Source organism: Capra hircus, chromosome 17 (genome assembly GCF_001704415.2).
Source record: "Capra hircus breed San Clemente chromosome 17, ASM170441v1, whole genome shotgun sequence".
NCBI classification, from domain to species: Eukaryota; Metazoa; Chordata; class Mammalia; order Artiodactyla; family Bovidae; genus Capra; species Capra hircus.
Genome location: NC_030824.1, coordinates 16134234 through 16153539, shown reverse-complemented (window position 1 = coordinate 16153539; position 19306 = coordinate 16134234). Strand labels below are relative to the sequence as shown.

Here is a 19306-nt window from a genome sequence, read left to right as displayed (position 1 = left end):
CCAGCTGGGTGACCTGGGGCAAATGACTTTGCCTCTCTGTGCCTCAGTTTCCCGCCTCTGTAAAATAAGGGAAACCATCCTCAATCCCTCCCTCCTGGGGCTCCCTGTCCCATGCACCTGGCTGCTGCTGCGGTGCAGTTCAGGCTGATAGTGGTGGGGAAAGGCCGGGCCCCTGGGGCTGCCTTGGCAGATACCCTGTAAGCACTTCCAAGCCTCAGTTTACCCATGCATAAGATGACCAGGGTGACCCCCCCAACCTTGACAGACTCAGTGTTTAGAGTAATTCATGTGAAGGCCCCAAGTTTTGACCCCACAGACACCTGAGTTTGTGTCCAGCTCTGCCATTCATCTGCTTAGTGACCTCCGGCAGCTCTCTCTAGCTGCTCTGTGCCTGAGTTTCCCCATCTGTCAGGCTCCTAAAGAGAGTTAAATCAGCATAAAGCGTGTAATAACTCCTTGAGAATTGTTAGCTATTTTCTTTTCTTTCCTTTTTTTTGGCCACACCTTGGGGCATGTGGGATGTTAGTTCCCCCACCAGTGATCGAACCTGCATCCTCTGCAGTGGAAGCATAGTCTTAACCATGGGACCACCAAAAAAGTCCCAAGATAATTGTTCACTTTGGTGGTGCCTGCCCTCATTGGGCTTTGTTGTTATTTCAAGCTGAAATCTCTTGTGGGTCCACAGTTTGTCACACAGACTCACCATCTGGCTCTCACTCTCCCAGCCCTGGGAGGAAGACACCAGCCTGTCACCCTGCCCAGCACCAGGGACTGACCCCCAACATGCAGGTCCCCACAACAGACACCTCCTTTCCTCCCCCAGGCAGTATCACCCCAAGAATCCGCACGCCAGAGACCGGGTCGGATGACGCCATCAAGAGCATCCTAGAACAGGCCAAGAAGGAGATCGAGTCACAGAAGGGGGGTGAGTGTGGCCACAGCAGGTGAGGCCCGAGGCCTCCACGGCCTGTCCTGAGCAGGAGGTGAGGCTGTGTCCACCCCATAGGGGATTCCAAGCAGGTCTGAACCTCTTCCTTTTTCACAGCCTGCAGCCAAGTGAGATCTAGGCCTGGAAAGTACTAGATCCATTATCCGGTAGGAGAGCTATAAGCCATTTAACTACAGTTAAGTGAAATTACGGAGAAGGCAATGGCACCCCACTCCAGTACTCTTGCCTGGAAAATCCCATGGACGGAGAAACCTGGTGGGCTGTAGTCCATGGGGTCGCTAAGAATCAGACACAACTGAGTGACTTCACTTTCGCTTTTCACTTTCATGCATTGGAAAAGGAAATGGCAACCCACTCCAGTGTTCTTGCCTGGAGAATCCCAGGGATGGGGGAGCCTGGTGGGCTGCTGTCTGTGGGGTCGCACAGAGTCAGACATGACTGAAGCGACTTGCAGCAGCAGCAGCAGCAGCAGAGTTATTAAAAGGACTTAATAAGATAGAAATAAAGCAACTGATACAGTACCTGGCAAGTAGTCAGTATTTTAAAAAACACCAATTGTAATTGTTAAAAGCTCTGAGAAGTTCTGCAACTGAGAAACCTTTTTTTTTTTTTTAATTTACCACCTTCACTAATTAAAAAAAAATTTATTCATTTATTATTTGGCTGAACCAGGTCTTCATTGTGGCACATGGGACTGTTTTTTGTTTGTTTGTTTTAATATTTACTCTTTTTTAAAAACTTTTTATTTTGTATTGGGGTATAGCTGAATAAGTGTTGTGATAGTTCCAGGTGAACAGCAAAGGGACTCCATCATATATATACATATTTCCATTCTTCCCCAAACTCTCCTCCCATTCAGGCTGCCACATAATGTTGAGCAGAGTTCCCTATGCTATACAGTAGATCCTTGTTAGTTATCTATTTTAAATATAGATGTGTGTATATGTCCATCCAAACTCCCTAATTATCCCTTCCCCCAGCACCAGGGATCAAACCTGGGTCCTCTGCATTTAGAATGTGGAATCTAAGCCACCAAACCACCAAGGGAGTCCCTAGAAACCTCTTTAACTAGATTAATTCTTCAGCTATAGAAAATTTTTGCTATATTTTATATTTGACTATATATTTGGGGGGGAAGTATTTCAGCTTTTTTGGAAGGAGTGGTAAGCGTGGTAAGCAGACATTCTTCACTGCCTTACCCCAAATCATTTGCCATCTTTTTTCTTGCTAACAAAACTCTAAGTTCAGGATTTGACCAAAGACCTGAGGCCACAGGGATCCTTCACGAGGACCACATATTCATATCACTATTTGAAATCCTTCCATGGCTCCCCATTGCCCTCAGGTTAAAATCCCAATTCCCCAACAAGGGCTACAGGCCCTAGAATAGTCTCCAGACTCCTCCTGACCCCTCCATGCCTCTCACATGAACTGTTTTTGCTCATGACCACCCTCACTCCTGCTTCTGTGCCCCTAAGGCCATCTTCACCCCAGCCACCTTTCTGTCCAGCTCCTGCTCCTACTTTACAACTCATCTCAGAACTCATCTCCTCCAGGAAGCCCCGCGCCCCATCCTGGTGGATTGGACTCCACCCCTCCTCGGATCCCCCATAATGACCTGCATTGTTCGGCGCAATGGAGCCTGAGTGCCTTGGCTGCCAATTTTGCCTCAGCTATTTATTAAACAGTGTGACCTCTGGCAAATGACTTAGCCTCTCTGTGCCTTCATTTTCTCATCTTTAAAATAGCTGCAGTATTTGTATTCCCTTCTCAAGGCTGTGTGAGGATCAAATGACATCAGGCACGGCAAGCACTCAGCTGGGGTCTAGTATGTAGAAGGTGCCCCTGGAAAGTTAGCCGTCCTCATTACATTATCACTACGCCTCCACTGTTGCATTTATTCATGTTACAAATGACTCTGCTGATGTGGCTGTCCCTCCAAGTGGGGGATTCTTACAACCAGGGACCTATCACCTATCACATCCCTGCACCCAGCATGATGTAGTACAGCCGGTGTAGACCACAGCTGACTCGGAACTGGATGCCGGCTTCAGCCCTCCCACTCCGTTTTACAGTATCTGCTGCCCCCTGGTGGTAACTTGGGGCAAGTGTCCCTATTCCCAAGTCTGCTGCTGGAAGCCATGAATTTCCCATGGACCCTCTTTTTCCTGGTCCCTGGAAAGGACAGAGAGGGGTTAACCCTGCTGGGATCCTGCTCTGCCCTACCCAGATAATCTGCTGAGCCCCAACTGTGTACACACTTAGTTATGTCTTTTTGGTCAATTCTGGTAGCAAAAGCGAGGCAGTCATTCAGTAAACATTAAATGCCTACTGCGTGCTAGACAGAGGTTACACATGTAGATGAGACACAGTATTGGGGTGAAAAGAACCATGAGAAACAGTATCGTCTAACTCTTCCACTAAACAGACAACTGAGGCCAAAGAGAGGGGACATACTTACAGTTATTCGGAGACCAAAGGAGAACACGGGCCTCCTGACTCCCTGCGCAGTGCTCTCCCACTGGGAGGTCTGCATCAAGGTAGCAAAGAAATTAAAAAGACATCACAGAGGGACACCTTTGCTCGAGTTGCCCAGGCAGGGGGTTTCCATTTAGGGTCTGGAAAGTTCAGCAAGAGGAAGAGTGCCAGGTTACCCCACGATGTCCCTCACAGAAGTGAAGACTAAGCAGAGAGCAATTAGCATCCCTCTGGGAAGGAAGTGAATATGGCTGACACTGACCTGGGAGCTCTGCTTTGGGGGATCAAAGGAAATATTCAGAGTGGGAATAAAAATGTATATACAAGCTATCTCTTTATTGTTGTTTCCAGCAGTGACAAAGTAGAAACCTAAGTGTCCAGCAGTGGAGGGCTTGATAGCTAAAGCAGAGAGTATTTCTTCAGTGGCATATGCAGCCATTAAAGATAGAAGAACTTCAAATCGTAGGAAAAAACACTCATGTTGATACTAAGTGGGAGCAAGCCAGGCCACACTGCCACGTATCAAGTGTGGCCATGCCATGCATGTAGTTAGAAAACAGATTGGAAGGGAAAACCTGGAAAATTTCATGTGATTACCACTGGGGGAAAGATCAGAGGGGATTTTCATTTTCATCTTAAGTTTTTGTGCATTGTTAGCTCTCCAGATAGACATGTATTTTTTTTTTTAACAGGGGGATTTTTTGGCCATGCTCGCTCTCTGTTGCTTTGCGTGGGCTTTCTCTAGTTGTGGTGAGCAGGGGCTGCTCTTCATTGCAGTGGCTTCTCTTGTTGCAGAGCACAGGCTTGAGGGTGCTCAGGCTCAGTAGCTGTGCACTCGGGCTTCATTGCCCCACGGCATGTGGAGTCTTCCCAGACCAGGGTTCAAACCCGTGTTCCCCACGTTGGCAGGCGGATTCTTACCCACTTCACCACCAGGGACGCTGGTTTTGTTTTGTGTTTTGAGGTGAAATTCACAGAACATGAATCTAACCATTTTAGAGTGAATAATTCAGTGGCATTTAGTGGCTTCACAATGTTTTGCAGCCACTGTCTCTCTAGTTCCCAAACATCTTTATCCCCCCAAAAGGAAACACTGTGCCCATTGGCAGTCACTCCCCACGCCTCACCTCCCCTGAGCCCCAGGGAGGCCCCAGTCTGTTTTCTGTGTCTGTGGCTCTCCTTGTTCTGGATGTTTCATATGAGCGGAAACTGTCCAATAGGTGGCCTCTTGTGCCTGGCTTCTTTCACTTCACATAATGTTTTCAAGTTTCCTCCATACGGTATCAGTGCTTCCTTCCTTTTATGACTGAATAGTATTCCATTGCTCTATTGCTTTTTAATTGGCAAAGCAATAGAAATTATTTTTAATGGAGCTATGAGGATCCACCAGGGTGCAGACTGCACAGCCAGATAGTCAAGGAAGGGCTGTGTTGATCTAGGTTGGTCCAGGGTTGGGGAGAGACCCCAGTGTAGGAAAGGCCACCAAGAGCAGAGGGAAGCACGATCCTGCTGTTCCTTTGTGTTGACCACTTGTAGAATTTTCCCCAAGTAATGTATTGCTTATTTGGCTTGCTCTGCCGCTCAATAGAAAGCAGGTTATACTGTGTGTCCCCTTCTGGGACTTGCTTTAATTTGCATAGGTGGATCACAGCATGTGTAAAAGCAAGTCTTCTTCTAACGTTACAGTTTCCCCATGAACACTTTTTCCACATAAGCTAAAATCTCAGTGTCCACCTGGATTTTATCCCCAGATGCAGAGGTTTGCTCCCAACATGTCTCTGGTATAATTTCTGTGCTGTGAACGTCTTTGTCCATCAAGCCATGCCCTGTCCACAGGCCTCCAGCCTCCCTGTCCCCTTTCCCACAGGCGAGCCCAAGAACTCAGCAGCCCCATTGAGCATCACCAACGGCACAGCCCCCGCCAGCACCACCTCGGAAGACGCCATCAAGAACATTCTGGAGCAAGCACGCCGCGAGATGCAAGCGCAGCAGCAGGCCCTGCTGGAGATGGAGGCCGGCGCCCGGGGCCGCTCGGTGCCTCCCTCGCCCCCAGAGCGGCCCTCACTGGCCGCCGTGAGCCAGAACGGGGCCCCGACACTCGTCAAGCAGGAGGACAGCGGTGTCGGCAGTGGGGGGACGAGCAGCAGCGGCACACAGACCTCCCTCACGGTCCTGTCCCCGGCCGCCTTCGTGCAGAGCATCATCCGGAAGGTCAAGTCGGAGATCGGTGACGCCGGCTATTTCGACCACCACTGGGCCTCGGACCGCGGCCTGCTCAGCCGCCCCTACGCCTCTGTCTCTCCCTCACTCTCCTCCTCCTCCAGCTACTCCGGCCAGCCCAATGGGCGGGCCTGGCCCCGTGGGGACGAGGCCCCTGCAGTCCCTGAGGACGAAGCGGCCGGGAGCGAGGACGAGCCCCCCAGGGTGGGTGAGCTCAAGGCCGAGGGGGGCGGCCCTGAAGGGGGCGGCGGCGGACGGCTGGCCTACTACCCAGCCTACGTGCCCCGCACGCTGAAGCCCACCGTGCCGCCCCTGACCCCCGAGCAATACGAGCTCTACATGTACCGCGAGGTGGACACCCTGGAGCTGACGCGCCAGGTCAAGGAGAAGCTGGCCAAGAATGGAATCTGCCAGAGGATCTTCGGGGAGAAGGTGAAGATGGTGGGGTTCGCCCTGGAGGTTCAGGGAGCCTGGGGAGCGAGGACACCTTTGGAGGACACCTTTGCCGTGTCCATGGCCTGGAAAGAAGGGTGTGTGTGAATGTGTGTATGTGAGCAAGAACTGAGCAGAAGCAGGATTCAGACCCAGATCTGAGTGACCCCAGAAGCCCCTTTTCCTGCCCCTGGGCAGTGGGGAAAGGGGAGCCACAGACAAGGCTGGCGTTCAGTTCTGCAGTTTCTAAAGCTGTGAAAAGCTTCCATCTGGTTAGGTAATAACCACCTACCCCCCTCTTTCAGTAACCTCCATCCCTCCCATGGTCCATTGCACTTAAGTGTTAAGGCTCAGCCCAGCTTGGAGGAATAGGAAATACGACACAGGAAGGCTTCCTGGAAGAGGAGGCGCTTAAGGGGTCTTAGAGTCCAAGTAGGATTTTTAGATGGACTTCCCTTGTGGCTCAGCTGGTAAAGAATCTGTCTGCAATGCGGGAGACCTGGGTTCAATCCCTGGGTTGGGAAGACCCCTTGGAGAAGGGAGAGGCTACCCACTCCAGGATTCTGGCCTGGAGAATTCCGTGGACTATAAGGAACTCTGGAAGGGCACTGCAGGTGGAGGGCACAGCATAGGCACACAGCAGGCATATGGAGAGTGAAGATCTCTTGAAGGCAGCCCTCTCCTCTCGGAACAGGAGTGAGCAGCGGGCCCTAAGGGTCTGGGGAAGAGAGGTGGAGGGGATGGCCAGGACCTGCCGACCCAGCCTTCCCGCCCTGCCCATCCCCAGGTGCTGGGCCTGTCACAGGGCAGCGTGAGCGACATGCTGTCCCGGCCGAAGCCATGGAGCAAGCTGACGCAGAAGGGACGGGAGCCCTTTATCCGCATGCAGCTGTGGCTCTCGGACCAGCTTGGCCAGGCTGTGGGCCAGCAGCCCAGCGCCTCCCAGGGTGAGTACAGATGGGGCCCCAAACCACCGAGAGCCCTCACTCTTCCAGTCTGTGCAGTGGCTTCACTGCCCAGGTCTCCCTTCCCCTGCCCCTCCCCACTGCTGTCCTGAAAGGGTCCCTGCTCCGCTTTCATCCTTCCCTCAGCCAGACTGACCTCTAGGTGGCGCCAGAGTGCCCAGACTGAGCGGGAGTGGTGGGGTGGGGGCGGTGCCCACCTTACCATCCCATGTCAGAAGTCTGCTGATTGATCTCTTTCCCAGCAATCCAGCTTGCAGCCTCAGAATCCTTCTTCGCACAGAGCCTTTGGGTTTATATTAACAAATTTCCATCAGGCACCAGTTAAATACGTTGAGGAAGAAGTACCTTTTTCCACTTCACTGGAAGGTGCCCTGCGGACCAGCACAGGAATTTCTAAACACACCCCTCCCCACTAGGGACACCTCCCCAGACATGTCCCCTGCCCTCCCCGAACTGTCCAGTGGCTCAGCTCATGCTGGAAAGTCCAGTGAGTGGGTGACTCTTGATTCCTCAGGAGGTGACCCCCATTATCTCATGGAGTCCTCTTTATGGCCCTGAGCAGGGTAGTTGCGAGTATAGCACTGCTTGTATTATGGCCCCATTTAACAGATTCAGGAACTGAGGTTCAGCAAAGTCACCCTACCCGAGATATCTTCTAAAAAGTGGCTTTCTAACATACTGCTGCTGCTGCTAAGTCACTTGTCATCGTCTGACTCTGTGCAACCCCATAGACGGCAGCCCACCAGGCTCCCCTGTCCCTGGGATTCTCCAGGCAAGAACCCTGGAGTGGGTTGCCATTTCCTTCTCCAATGCATGAAAGTGAAAAGGGAAAGTGAAGTCACTCAGTCGTGTCTGACTCTTAGCGACCCCATGGACTGCAGCCCACCAGGCTCCTCCGTCCATAGGATTTTCCAGGCAAGAGTACTGGGGTGCCATTGCCTTCTCCATTTTCTAACATACATGTACACAAAACGTCTTAAGAAAAATGTGGTTTTATTTTTTAAGGTAATTACCATTTTGTTATAGTGAGACTATTAAACCTGTACTCTCACAGCAACTATCAAGTATATGTATAAAATAGGATTGTTAACTACAGTCACTATGCTGTGTATCGAATCCCAGAACTTACTCATCTCATATGCATCTTTTTATTACATTATTGTTGATTGCTGTGGGGATTCACTGTATTTTACTTAGCTAACTCTGGCAGTTGGACTTGTCAGTCATTGCCAAGTCCTTTTTTTTTTTTTTCTCTTTAACTTTTAATTTTGATGTAATTTCTAACTTACCAAAGGTGAAGCAATAGAACAACAAACTTTCAATATCCTACATACCGATTCACCAGTTGCTAATTTTGCCATATTTGTGCTTTTTTCTCTCAACCATTTAAGAGATTAATTGAAGATATCATGTCCCTTTACCCCTAAACATTTCAAAATTATTTACTAAGAATGAGAAATTTTACAATAATACAATACTGCTATGTAACCCACCATCTATATTCCAAGTTTCTTCAGTTGTCCCAATAGTCACCTTTATATAATTTTATCTTTCCCTGTCCAGGTCAAATTCAGGATCACTTGTATTTAGTCATGTCTCTTTAGTCCCTTTCAATTTGGACAGTTCTTCTGCCTCTCTCTTAAGTTTTTTAGTTTTGATGTTTGTGAAAACTGAAAGCCAGTTATGTTATAGACGGATGCTCAGTTCAACTTTGTCTCATGTTTCCTTGTGGTTAGATTCAAGTTGTGCACTTCGGGCAGGAATATCCCAGAAATGTTGCTCTGTCCTTCTCAGTCCATCATATCAGGAGCCACCAGCTGTTGATTTGGCCTGTGATTGGAGGCGCTAACTTCGATCACCAGATTGAGGTGGTGTTGGCAGACAGCTGTACCTATAAAGTTACTGTTTTTCCCTTTGTACTTAAAAGTATCCTGTGGGGAGATACTTTGGGACTATATGCATATCTTTTTCCTCCTCCAACTTTCATCTACTGGTTTTCACAGCCAGGATGATCCCAGCCTGAGATTTTACTGTGGTAGTTGCAGAGTGGGTTGTTGCCAACTCTTGGCTGTAACAAGCAAGCCTGCCCAAACCATGCATGTCTAGCCAGATTGAGTAACTGCCTTCTCTGTCTCTCTGCGGCCCACAGTCAGTCCCACTGAACCAAGGTCCTCGCCATCCCCACCCCCTAGTCCCACGGAGCCACCGGAGAAGAGCTCCCAGGAGCCCTTGAGTCTGACACTGGAGAGCAGCAAGGAGAACCAGCAGCCAGAGGGACGCTCCAGCTCATCACTGAGTGGGAAGATTTACTCGGGCAGCCAGACCCCAGGGGGCATCCAGGAGATTGTGGCCATGTCCCCCGAGCTGGACACGTACTCCATCACCAAGAGGGTCAAAGAGGTCCTCACAGACAACAACCTAGGTACAGGGTACCGGGAGTCAGGGATGCTGCCTCTTGCCCTGCTTGGCACCCCCTTGCCTTAAGGAAAGAGCCATGGTGAGATCCCAGGCACTGGGGTCCCTTCTGCATGTGCTGCTCAGCCCTGGGCCACCCAGGGGCCCCTGGGAGGCATCTGACTCTGAACTGGGTCTCTAGAGTGGACAGCAGGGAGGTCAGTATGCTGTCCTCCTAAAGTTCTTAGCCCACAACTTGCAAAACTTCCTTCCAGGAAGACTTAGAGAATCCCAGTAAGATTCTAACTCAGTCCTCATCCAATGCTGGGGCCCAAGGGAGAAATCTGGATTCTTTAATTTTTTGAATTACAAATTCCTCCACACCTCAGATGGGAGTCAAGTCATGCACACAAACACCAACTTTTCACTACAATTTCTATAATAAAAATAAGATATCACTATTTGAAAATGCCAAACAATACAGGGGAAAAAAAGTTAAAATTTAAACAAATAAAATGTCCTCTAACCTCCCAGTCATACGCCAAAGTTTTTCTGTTTCTTTGAGATTTTCTGAACACATACAAAATTGTATGCTCACCTAGTTTCCTCTCTTCTTTTTTCTAGATAGATGAAATTACACACAGGCTATCCTTCCACTTGCTTTTTAAAAACTAACACTGTTCTACAGCGGACCCTCTTCTGCCTTAGAATGAATAGTCCACCTGCAGTCTTTGTCACTGTTGCAAAATTTTTCAGGCCATGGATGCCCCATATTTTTTATGCAGCTGATGAGCATTTTACTTGTTCCTAATTTCCTGCTGCCTCTGAAACCACATCCACATGCGTCTTTGTGCCCTTGGGCAAGTACAACTGGAGGAGAAATCCCAGGCAGTGGAATTGTTGGATCAGAGGGTTTGCACATTGAAATTTTGATAGAATCTGACCAATTACTCTCTGACAAGGTGATACTTATTTGTGCACATGAAGTTTGCAGACAATGTCAGGGATCCCCTAGGAGTGAATAATGTCTAAATCATGACAGCATTTTTGTTTGGTAGCTATCTGCCTGCCCCCACTTCCTGTTTTACAGAAAGTTCCCCAGATGCACACAGGCATGGGTCCCCCGATGTGTCTGGTCCTCCCTGCTGAGTTAGTGGAGACATTCCCTGGTTTCTGCCTGTCCCTTGTCTCTCCCGGGAGCACGTGTGCCCAGCCTGGGGTAACAGGTCGTCCCCCTCCTCCCCTGTCCCCAGGGCAGCGGCTCTTCGGGGAGAGCATCCTAGGGCTGACCCAGGGCTCCGTGTCTGACCTTCTCTCCCGACCCAAACCCTGGCACAAGCTGAGCCTGAAGGGCCGGGAGCCCTTTGTGCGCATGCAGCTGTGGCTCAACGACCCCCACAACGTGGAGAAGCTGAGAGACATGAAGAAGCTGGAGAAGAAAGGTAAGCCCTGGGAACTCTGGGTCTGGCCTCAGGTTTTCCCATTGGAACTGTATCTGGTTCTAACCCAAACAAACCCAGGGTCCCAGTGGTCCAGTCTTAGCCTAGTGTAGGCTGCAAGAAATAGTCATTCCACAGAACGTAAGCCATTAAAATGTTTAATACTTTTCCCCTGAAAGTTCCAATACACTGTCTCTCTCAGTGTCCTTCCACAAACCCATAGCCACTCCAGAGTCTCCTGCATATTCCCCGAGCCCTCTCTCTCTCTCTGATCTCTCCATCCTCTGCATCAGAGTCCTATTATATTACCCCCTTTGCCCATCACCTGGATTCTACGCAACAAAGCACAGAATTGACCCAGCAAATGATAACTCCCCCCTTACAGGACCGGACAAGAAATCGCAGGTTCTTACCTTGTCTGATAGGATTTTATCTCCCTGAAAAATTCAACTGGCACTGAGCACCCACTTTGTGGCCCAGCCAGTCCCATGCTTTGTGTGTAAGGGATTCCTGGGTCTAAGAAAGCTCAAAATCCAGTCGGGAGATAAGATTTGAGGAGTTGGAAAGTTGGCAGCTGGGGCACTAAGTCATGACGAGGGCCCAGGGTCAAGCCAGGCTATAAGCGGCACATGGGGCAGGGCCGTCTGGCTGTTGGCATCAGACAGCTGTACAGTTGAGAACTTGTCCTGCCGCTTGCTGGCTGTGTGATCTTGGGCAAGTTACTTCCCTTCTCTGTGCCTCATTCCACTTCATCTGAAAAGTAAGAGTCATAGCGTCTACCTCAGGGCACTGGTGTGAGGATTTAATGGGACCCAATACCTTACTTCCTCCATTCTGGGGTGGGCTTCCCCCCCAGCGCACACACATTTTGATGATTTGAGGCTGAGATGCATCATGCAATTACTACGTTCATTTAAAATTAACGTCCTGGAGCCTGGCAGGGGCCAAGGGCGAAAGACTCTGCACCACTTTCTGCATCTGTACCACCTCCGCACTGAACCCACAGACTCCACAGACGGCTCCAGAAAAACCTGTGAAAGCAGGAGAGAAAAATCTTAAAACTGTCTTCCCGCTGCCATCCAAAACACTGGTGAAATTTAGGGACACTCTGACAATCAAGAATGCTGCAGAACCCCTTCTTTTGAGCACTTCCTGACTGTGAGGGCAGCCCTCCACACATGTTAACAGTTAGCGTGTTAATGACCAGGTGTGGGCAGGCGAGCATCTCCCGTCTCACGAGGAGGGTGTGAAAGGAGAAAAGGCTGAGGCCGGGCCAGGGTCCCCACGTTTGGGGCGCAGGGGCTCTGAGGACGGCTGGCTGGTGCTCAGTTCAGCCTGAGACCCCTCCTCGGTTCAGGGGAGCCTCTAGTTGGCCCCTCTCAGCCCTCCCTCCCTCCCTCCCTCCCCTACCCCAGCCTACCTGAAGCGCAGGTACGGCCTCATCAGCACTGGCTCAGACAGTGAGTCTCCAGCCACCCGCTCCGAGTGCCCCAGCCCCTGCCTGCAGCCCCAAGACCTGAGCCTCCTGCAGATCAAGAAGCCCCGAGTGGTGCTGGCCCCCGAAGAGAAGGAGGCGCTGAGGAAGGCCTACCAGCTGGAGCCCTACCCCTCCCAGCAGACCATTGAGCTCCTCTCCTTCCAGCTCAACCTCAAGACCAACACCGTCATCAACTGGTTCCACAACTACAGGTAGGGATGGGGGGCAGGGTGCCTGGTGGCCCCTGGGAGGATGGGCAGGGGTCTCAGCCGGCACCCCCCCGCTTCCTCATCCCAGGGCCTGGAGGCAGCCCATCATGGCCTCTGGGAAACGAGGTGGCCATATTTCTAGGTGTTTAGCTTTATAACATAGGCAAACTCTGATGTAAATTCCAGCTCAACAGTTTTCATCTTGTGCGGCCTGGGCAAGTGGCTTCACCTCCCAGAGCCTCGATCTTCTAACCTATAAAATGAGAATTATAATGGGATCTACTTCATAGAGTTGCCTTGAGGATTTGATGCGGCTAACATACTCATGGAGAATAACCTGGCACATAGGAGGTGATAGGTGTTGACGTCACTATCGTCGCCATCTTTGTTGTGACTTAACCAGCTTGCTCTGCATCTGCCTCCACAAAGGGACGGGGGATTGTGTTTGGGGCACAGGCCTGAGGTACCCTAACTTCCCACTGAGTCTTATGTCAGTGCCCTGGTTTGGGGCTCCTGGCCTTTCCCACTCCTGAGGTCAAAGGAAACCCTTGTGGCAGCCCCTCAGGCTCCACCCACCTCAGGGAGTGGGTGATCCCTAACGAAAGTGGTGCCTCCTCCCACTCACCAATCCCTCATCTCCTGAGCAGCTTGACCTGCAGGGGGCTGGGCTGCCTGGGAATTTAGTCCCAGGGCTGCCTCGGGGCACTGACTGGGTACACGGTTCCCAAGGAGACCGCAAAAGGGCTTCCTGAGAACCCTGAAGAGAAGGTTTGATGTGATTTCAAGGGCCATCCCTCTGAGGCGCTCCCCACCAAGCCTCCTGAGCAAGAAATGTCTCTGATGCCCCTGTGGTGCCAGAGAGGAGAGTCTCTTGATCCCTGAGAGAAGAGGAGGGAGGAGCCTAGAAGGGTGGAACACCTGAAATCTCTCTCCACAGCCCAGGCATGGGCATCACACAGACCCGAGTTCAAATCCCACCTCGGCTGTGTGTTATTGGGCAAATCACTGTACCTTTCTGAGTCTCATCCCTATTTTACAGATAAGGAACTTAAAAATTTACCCCATAATGCTTTGAATGAATTGAGGATCAAATGAAAAACTACAGACATAAACACATTGTAAAATATTGCGTATATCTTGCTCAGACCCAGAACCTGCCAAACGGCAGATGATCTATGTTCTTAAAGCCTCACACCCTCCTTCCCTTCCAGACATTCTCTCCCCTCTTGTTTCCCACAGGAACGTATCCCTCCATTATAATTCAGCATATTCATTTCAGTTAATATTTGTCATGTATGCACAGTGAGCCAGGGTTGGGAGATACAGGGGTTCAAAGCCATCATCCCTGCTCTTAGAGAGTTTAAAACCACAAACCAGATAACTTCATGACAGTCTAATAAATGCTGTGAAAACAAGGAGGAATAAGGAACTAAGGGAAAAGGGAATTCTACCTAGGGAAAATTTAGATAGAGAGGTGGCATTTCAGCTGGGCTTTGAAGGAGGAGAGAGAATTCCACTCCCCAAAAAAACCACTCTCAAAGAGCTATAATTATAGAATACATTGCTTCATTTAGTAAATGATTATTGAGCATCTACTCTGTCCCAAGTACCAAAGAGAATGAGGTAAAGTCCTTGGCATCTCTCACAGACCAGCAGGGATGGTCACTATTAAATGAGTTCTTATAGTAATGTATCATTACACACTGCAGTGAGCTCTGGGAAAAGTGAACAATGGGATGTTTTGAGAAAAAATTCCTTGGAAGGACCTGCTATAGATGAGGGAGTCAAGAATTGAAGAAAAAGACTAATTTTTACTATGGTATAAATGACTGTTAGCGAGATATTTATATTTGATCCACAGTTTGGAAGTTCTAATGATAAAGCTTCAGGCAAGTGAGCCATCCCCAAAACACCCAGCACTCCCCTGGGTCCCACCAACTCTTCCCTCTAGAGGGAACTAAAGGAGAAGACAGGGTCTCCTGAGAGGTGGGCAAGGCCGCCTTTGTGGAAGGATTAGGAACTGAGAGACGAAAGTGAACCAGATCACCGCTGATAGTCCCTCCAGGCTCAGGATCCTGGGATGGGGCCGCGTTCCCGACCTGGGCAGGGAGGCAGGAGAGTGCAGGCAGACAGCTGGGTGCAGAGCCCAACTGCACTGCGTGCCGGCTATGTGACCACGGCAGTCCCTGTGCCTCCCTGAGCCTTGTCATCTTTGTTGGTGGGCATGAGACTAGTCTCCCCCTCATAAGGTCATTATGAAAGATAAATAATCTGCAAAAAGTGCTTGGTCGAGCATCTGGCATGTGATAAGCACATGATCTTTAGCATTGAAATTTATAAATTAATTTTATATCAGTAACATGTACTTTATTATTATTAAATAATATTGATATAATATATGATGTCATCAATTAAAGAAGGACACAGCATTGAAGATACTTAAGTCCTATCGCTGTGTGATCTTGGACAACTGACTTGACCTCTCTGGACCTCGTGCTATTAGGGAAATAATTAATGAAGTTAAACCCATCCTAGCCTTTCCTGCCCTAAAACATAATAAATGAGACCACGTTTCCCTCTGGCAAAAGGGAGGCCACTGAAGTGAAGAGAGGGTGGGTTCTGGACTGGAACTCAGTGTGCCCAGGTTCTGGGCCCAGCTCTGCCTCTGTGTGCCTTGGTGACCTAGGTGACAAGTTATTCTCTGCTTTTGACTTTGAGAAATGCTCTAGAGCACCACTGTCCAATAGAAATACAACGAAAGCCACATATATAATATAAAATTTTCTAGTAGCCACATTGAAGAAAAATTAAAAAATAAAACTAAACAAAAAGAGACAGATGAAGTTAATGTAATAGTACCCACTCCAGTATTCTTGCCTAGAGAATCCCATGGTCGGAGGAGCCTAGCGGGCTACAGTCCCTAGGGTCGCAAAGAGTCAGACACGACTAAGCACACACGCATATGTTATTTAGCCCAGTATATACAAATGCAGGGCTTCCCTTGTAGCTCAGTCGGGAAAGAATCTGCCTGCAGTACAGGAGACCCAGAATCAATCCCTGGGTTGGGAAGATCCCCTGGAGAAGGAAATGGCAACCCACTCCAGTATCCTTGCCAGGAAAATCTCATGGACACAGGAGGCCGGTGGGCTGCAGTCCATGGGGTCGCAAAGAGTCGGGCACGACTGAGCTACTAACACTTTTACAAATGCAACCATTTCAACATGCAGTCAGTATAACAACTGTTAACAATGAGAGAGCCGTGTGTGACCAGTGGCTGCTGCACTAGACGGCACAGGTCTAGACTGTGAGCTTTGGAATCCAACAGTCCTGAGTTCAAGTCCTGGTTCTGCCACTTACTAGCTGTGAAACTGGGGCATATCACCCAGCATCTCTGAGCCTTGTTTCCTCCTCTGAAGTGGGGATGATGATAGCCCACCATTTGGGGTTGTTGAGAGGGCTTTCTAGGATGCTGCATGTGAAGAAGCTTATGCATAGTGAGCCCCCTGGGGAAGTGGATGGGGTCACAGGGCCACTCACTGGATTTGACTCCAGGGCTAACTGTCCCCTCCAGCACCTTGCTTACCACCATCTCTGCCCCAGGTCCCGGATGCGTCGGGAGATGTTGGTGGAGGGGACCCAAGAGGAACCAGACCTCGACCCCAGTGGGGGTCCTGGCATCCTGCCGCCAGGCCACTCCCACCCAGACCCCAACCCACAGAGCCCCGACTCGGAGGCTGAGGACCAGAAGCCTACGGTGAAGGAACTAAAGCTTCAGGAGGCTCCCGAGGAGAGCGTCACCCATCTGACCTCCCAGGACAAGACTCCAGTAAGGATTAAGCAGGAACAGACTGAGGAGGCTGAGGAACAAGCCGACAGCCAGGACTCAAAGGAGCCGGACAAAGGCCAAGGCTCCCCCCAAGAGGTGCATCCTGACCCTCTGGGTGACGACGGACTCCCCAAAGCAGCCCCAGGGCTCCTCCTCCCAGGCGGGACCACCCCAGCCTGCCCCTCACTGCACCCCCTCCCAGAGAGTGAGGGCGGGGAGCGGCTACACCCGGACCCCCTAAGCTTTAAGTCAGCCTCAGAGTCCTCCCGCTGCAGCCTGGAGGTGTCACTGAACTCGCCCTCAGCCGCCTCCTCTCCGGGCCTCATGATGTCCGTGTCGCCGGTCCCTTCCTCCTCAGCCCCCATCTCCCCATCCCCACCCAGCACCCTCCCTGCCAAGGTGCTGAGTGCCAGCCCCACCACCGACACAGCCGGGGCCTTGCACCCCAGCACCAAGGTGAACCCCAACTTGCAGCGGCGGCACGAGAAGATGGCCAACCTGAACAGCATCATCTACCGGCTGGAGAGGGCTGCCAATCGGGAGGAGGCCCTGGAGTGGGAGTTCTGAAGGTGGGGGCAAGGGGCGCACCCGGTGGCCACCGACTCCCCCAGACAGGACAGGGCCCCGGAAGGGAGGTGCTCATGCAGCCATCACCACGTGGACAGCAGCGTTACGGTCCCGCCGTTTTCCGTTTCTGTTGTAATCCGAGCTCTACAAAGTCATGAGTGAGCAGGTAGGGCCAGAGCCCCTGCCGCCTCTTTACAGCTCCCCCTGCTCCAGGGAGCACCATCTTCTCCCTGCTGGCCTCTCTACCAGACGCAGAAGCAAAGTGGAGCCACGTTTTCACTTGGAAGCTCCAAACTCTTTTAGAAAAATAAATATTTATAGACCACTTTTAGATATTTTAATAAAGGATCCTTTGGAATTTATTCCCAGCTAATGCTGTTTTGATATTAACAGAGAGTTATAAAATCAGGATGCTGTCACAACTGTTGCGAAGAATACACTGAAGTTGTGTCGTTTTTTTGCCGCTAGATGAGATTAAAAGGAGACAATTGTTCAAAGCCATCACAAAACACTATAAGACTGACCAAAATTTAGATAACCTTTGAACTGCGGTTTGCTTTTTTCTTTTCCACGTCTGTCTGTGAGACAACGATACATTGCTACTGCCCTTTCAGAAACCATGTTGAAAAGAGAAAGTCCAAAAGACTCTAAAGGAAAACTTCGATGGCGTGAGGGTGTGTTTCATTCTGGTGGTCTGTCTTGCAACCTTGATAACTCAGAATGTCCTGTGCTATTTTAACTGTTGTAGAGAAGTGGGCTGTGGCCAACCATCCTCTCTGAGCCGTAACATGGTACAAAACAAACTGCGTACACTCCCTCTCGTCAGGAACCTGTGGACCACAGCAGGTGGATCTCCATCTCATCCACCTGTAAGGCAAGATGTGCTTCCAGATCCTTTGGAAAGCCTGGTACGAGGACGAGAGTTTAGAGGCCGGTGCTTCAACCAGAGGGACGCCATTCCTCAACCTGAATCGTGGCCACAGCTCGGGAAGTTTCCCTACTGGCTTTCCAGAGCAAGACTGTGGCTGCCATCTTCCCCTCCTTGTGTTTTAAGAAAATAACAGTGTTGGTCATCCCACAAGCACCCAGCTCAGCACCCCACACCAAAAAAGAGATTCATCAGACTAGAGACCCCCAACTCCCCTCTCATCATCTTCCTTCTCACGTTGACCCTGGTGCTTTCTGGAAGCGTCTACACCTCCAAGTTTGTGCGGAATGAAGCTCAAAGGTTTGAATTCACTGCAGCATGCCCACCACATCCCAGTCTCCAAGTCCAGCCTCCTGTCTTCTAACACCTGACCTTTCTGAGAACAAAGACTCAGCACCCCAACGCAGAGAAGCCCTCCTTCCAGCGTCTTTATCATCTTGGTTTTTAGGGGGAGAACTCCAAATCTGGATGGACCAGTCACCATATTGTCACCAACACAGCAGCGCCCCTGTCCTAGCTGTATAACTAGGGCCTCAGTCTCCCCGTCTGTAAAATGGGCCTATCACAGCAGCCGTATCAGCTCCATCCAGAATGACAATGAAAAGGTGGTCGTCACGGTGCCAACCCAGTACCAGAGGGAGAGATGGCTGACAAGGATTTCAAGGATGCAGCAAATATCTTGAAACCCAGGCCGGCAAATTCCAGTGAGCAGAAGGGATCAGGTGAGGGCCGTTCAGAAATCTCAGCTCTCATGCACCCAGCCCAGGCTGCAGTCTCCACACCAGTCATAAAGAACAACGCAGACCCTGCTGGAAAACCTCCTTTTCCATACACCCAGGCTATGCATTGAAGAGTTTTCCACTGTATACATTTTTATCCAGATGAAGGTATTTTTATATTTTGACAATAGGAAACAGTGACCAATTTTCAGAGTAATCAAATCTGGAACAAATGAAAACATCTCCTTTTAGCCACCACCGCCCTGTCCCAACTAAGGCAATCGTGGGAGACACACCGCTTTTTACTGTTGAAAGCCACACAACACTGAAATCCAGGCTTACATGCAGACTGCAGTTCTTAAAGGACTAAATCTGGCTTTTATGTGACGGGATTTGATTAAGCACTTAGCATATAGTCTTTTGAACATGGAAAATCCTGTTGTACTTAAAGCTAGCCGACCTGTGAACAACTTTGTCAGGTTCACGTCCTGTAACGGTAAACAGAACAAAACCCCACAAAACCGTTTCTATGAGAGAGTGATGAACTTTGTTTAAATTAAAAAAAAAAAAAAAAAAGGAACACGTTCTGTAATAAACGCGTCACTCAATACAGAATTGTATAATAATGTCTGGGTGTCCTGTTTGCTTTATTCTGGAGTTGGGGCTGCAGATTGGGGGTCAAATCTGCCCTTGCATGTGTTAC

General features: G+C 50.1%; 1 protein-coding gene across 2 annotated transcripts in view; it reads left to right on the top strand.

The window, feature by feature from the left end:
- CUX2 (cut like homeobox 2) overlaps nucleotides 1-19306 on the top strand; it is a 235545-nt gene extending 216239 nt beyond the window's left edge. For both annotated transcript variants that reach the window (XM_018061255.1, XM_018061254.1), the window contains exons 16-22: nucleotides 824-925; nucleotides 5295-6079; nucleotides 6867-7026; nucleotides 9194-9466; nucleotides 10692-10880; nucleotides 12293-12566; nucleotides 16164-19306. In XM_018061255.1, coding sequence (XP_017916744.1) covers nucleotides 824-925; nucleotides 5295-6079; nucleotides 6867-7026; nucleotides 9194-9466; nucleotides 10692-10880; nucleotides 12293-12566; nucleotides 16164-16956 — 2576 coding nt within the window. In that variant the 3' untranslated portion in view covers nucleotides 16957-19306. The remainder of the gene's footprint in view (nucleotides 1-823; nucleotides 926-5294; nucleotides 6080-6866; nucleotides 7027-9193; nucleotides 9467-10691; nucleotides 10881-12292; nucleotides 12567-16163) is intronic.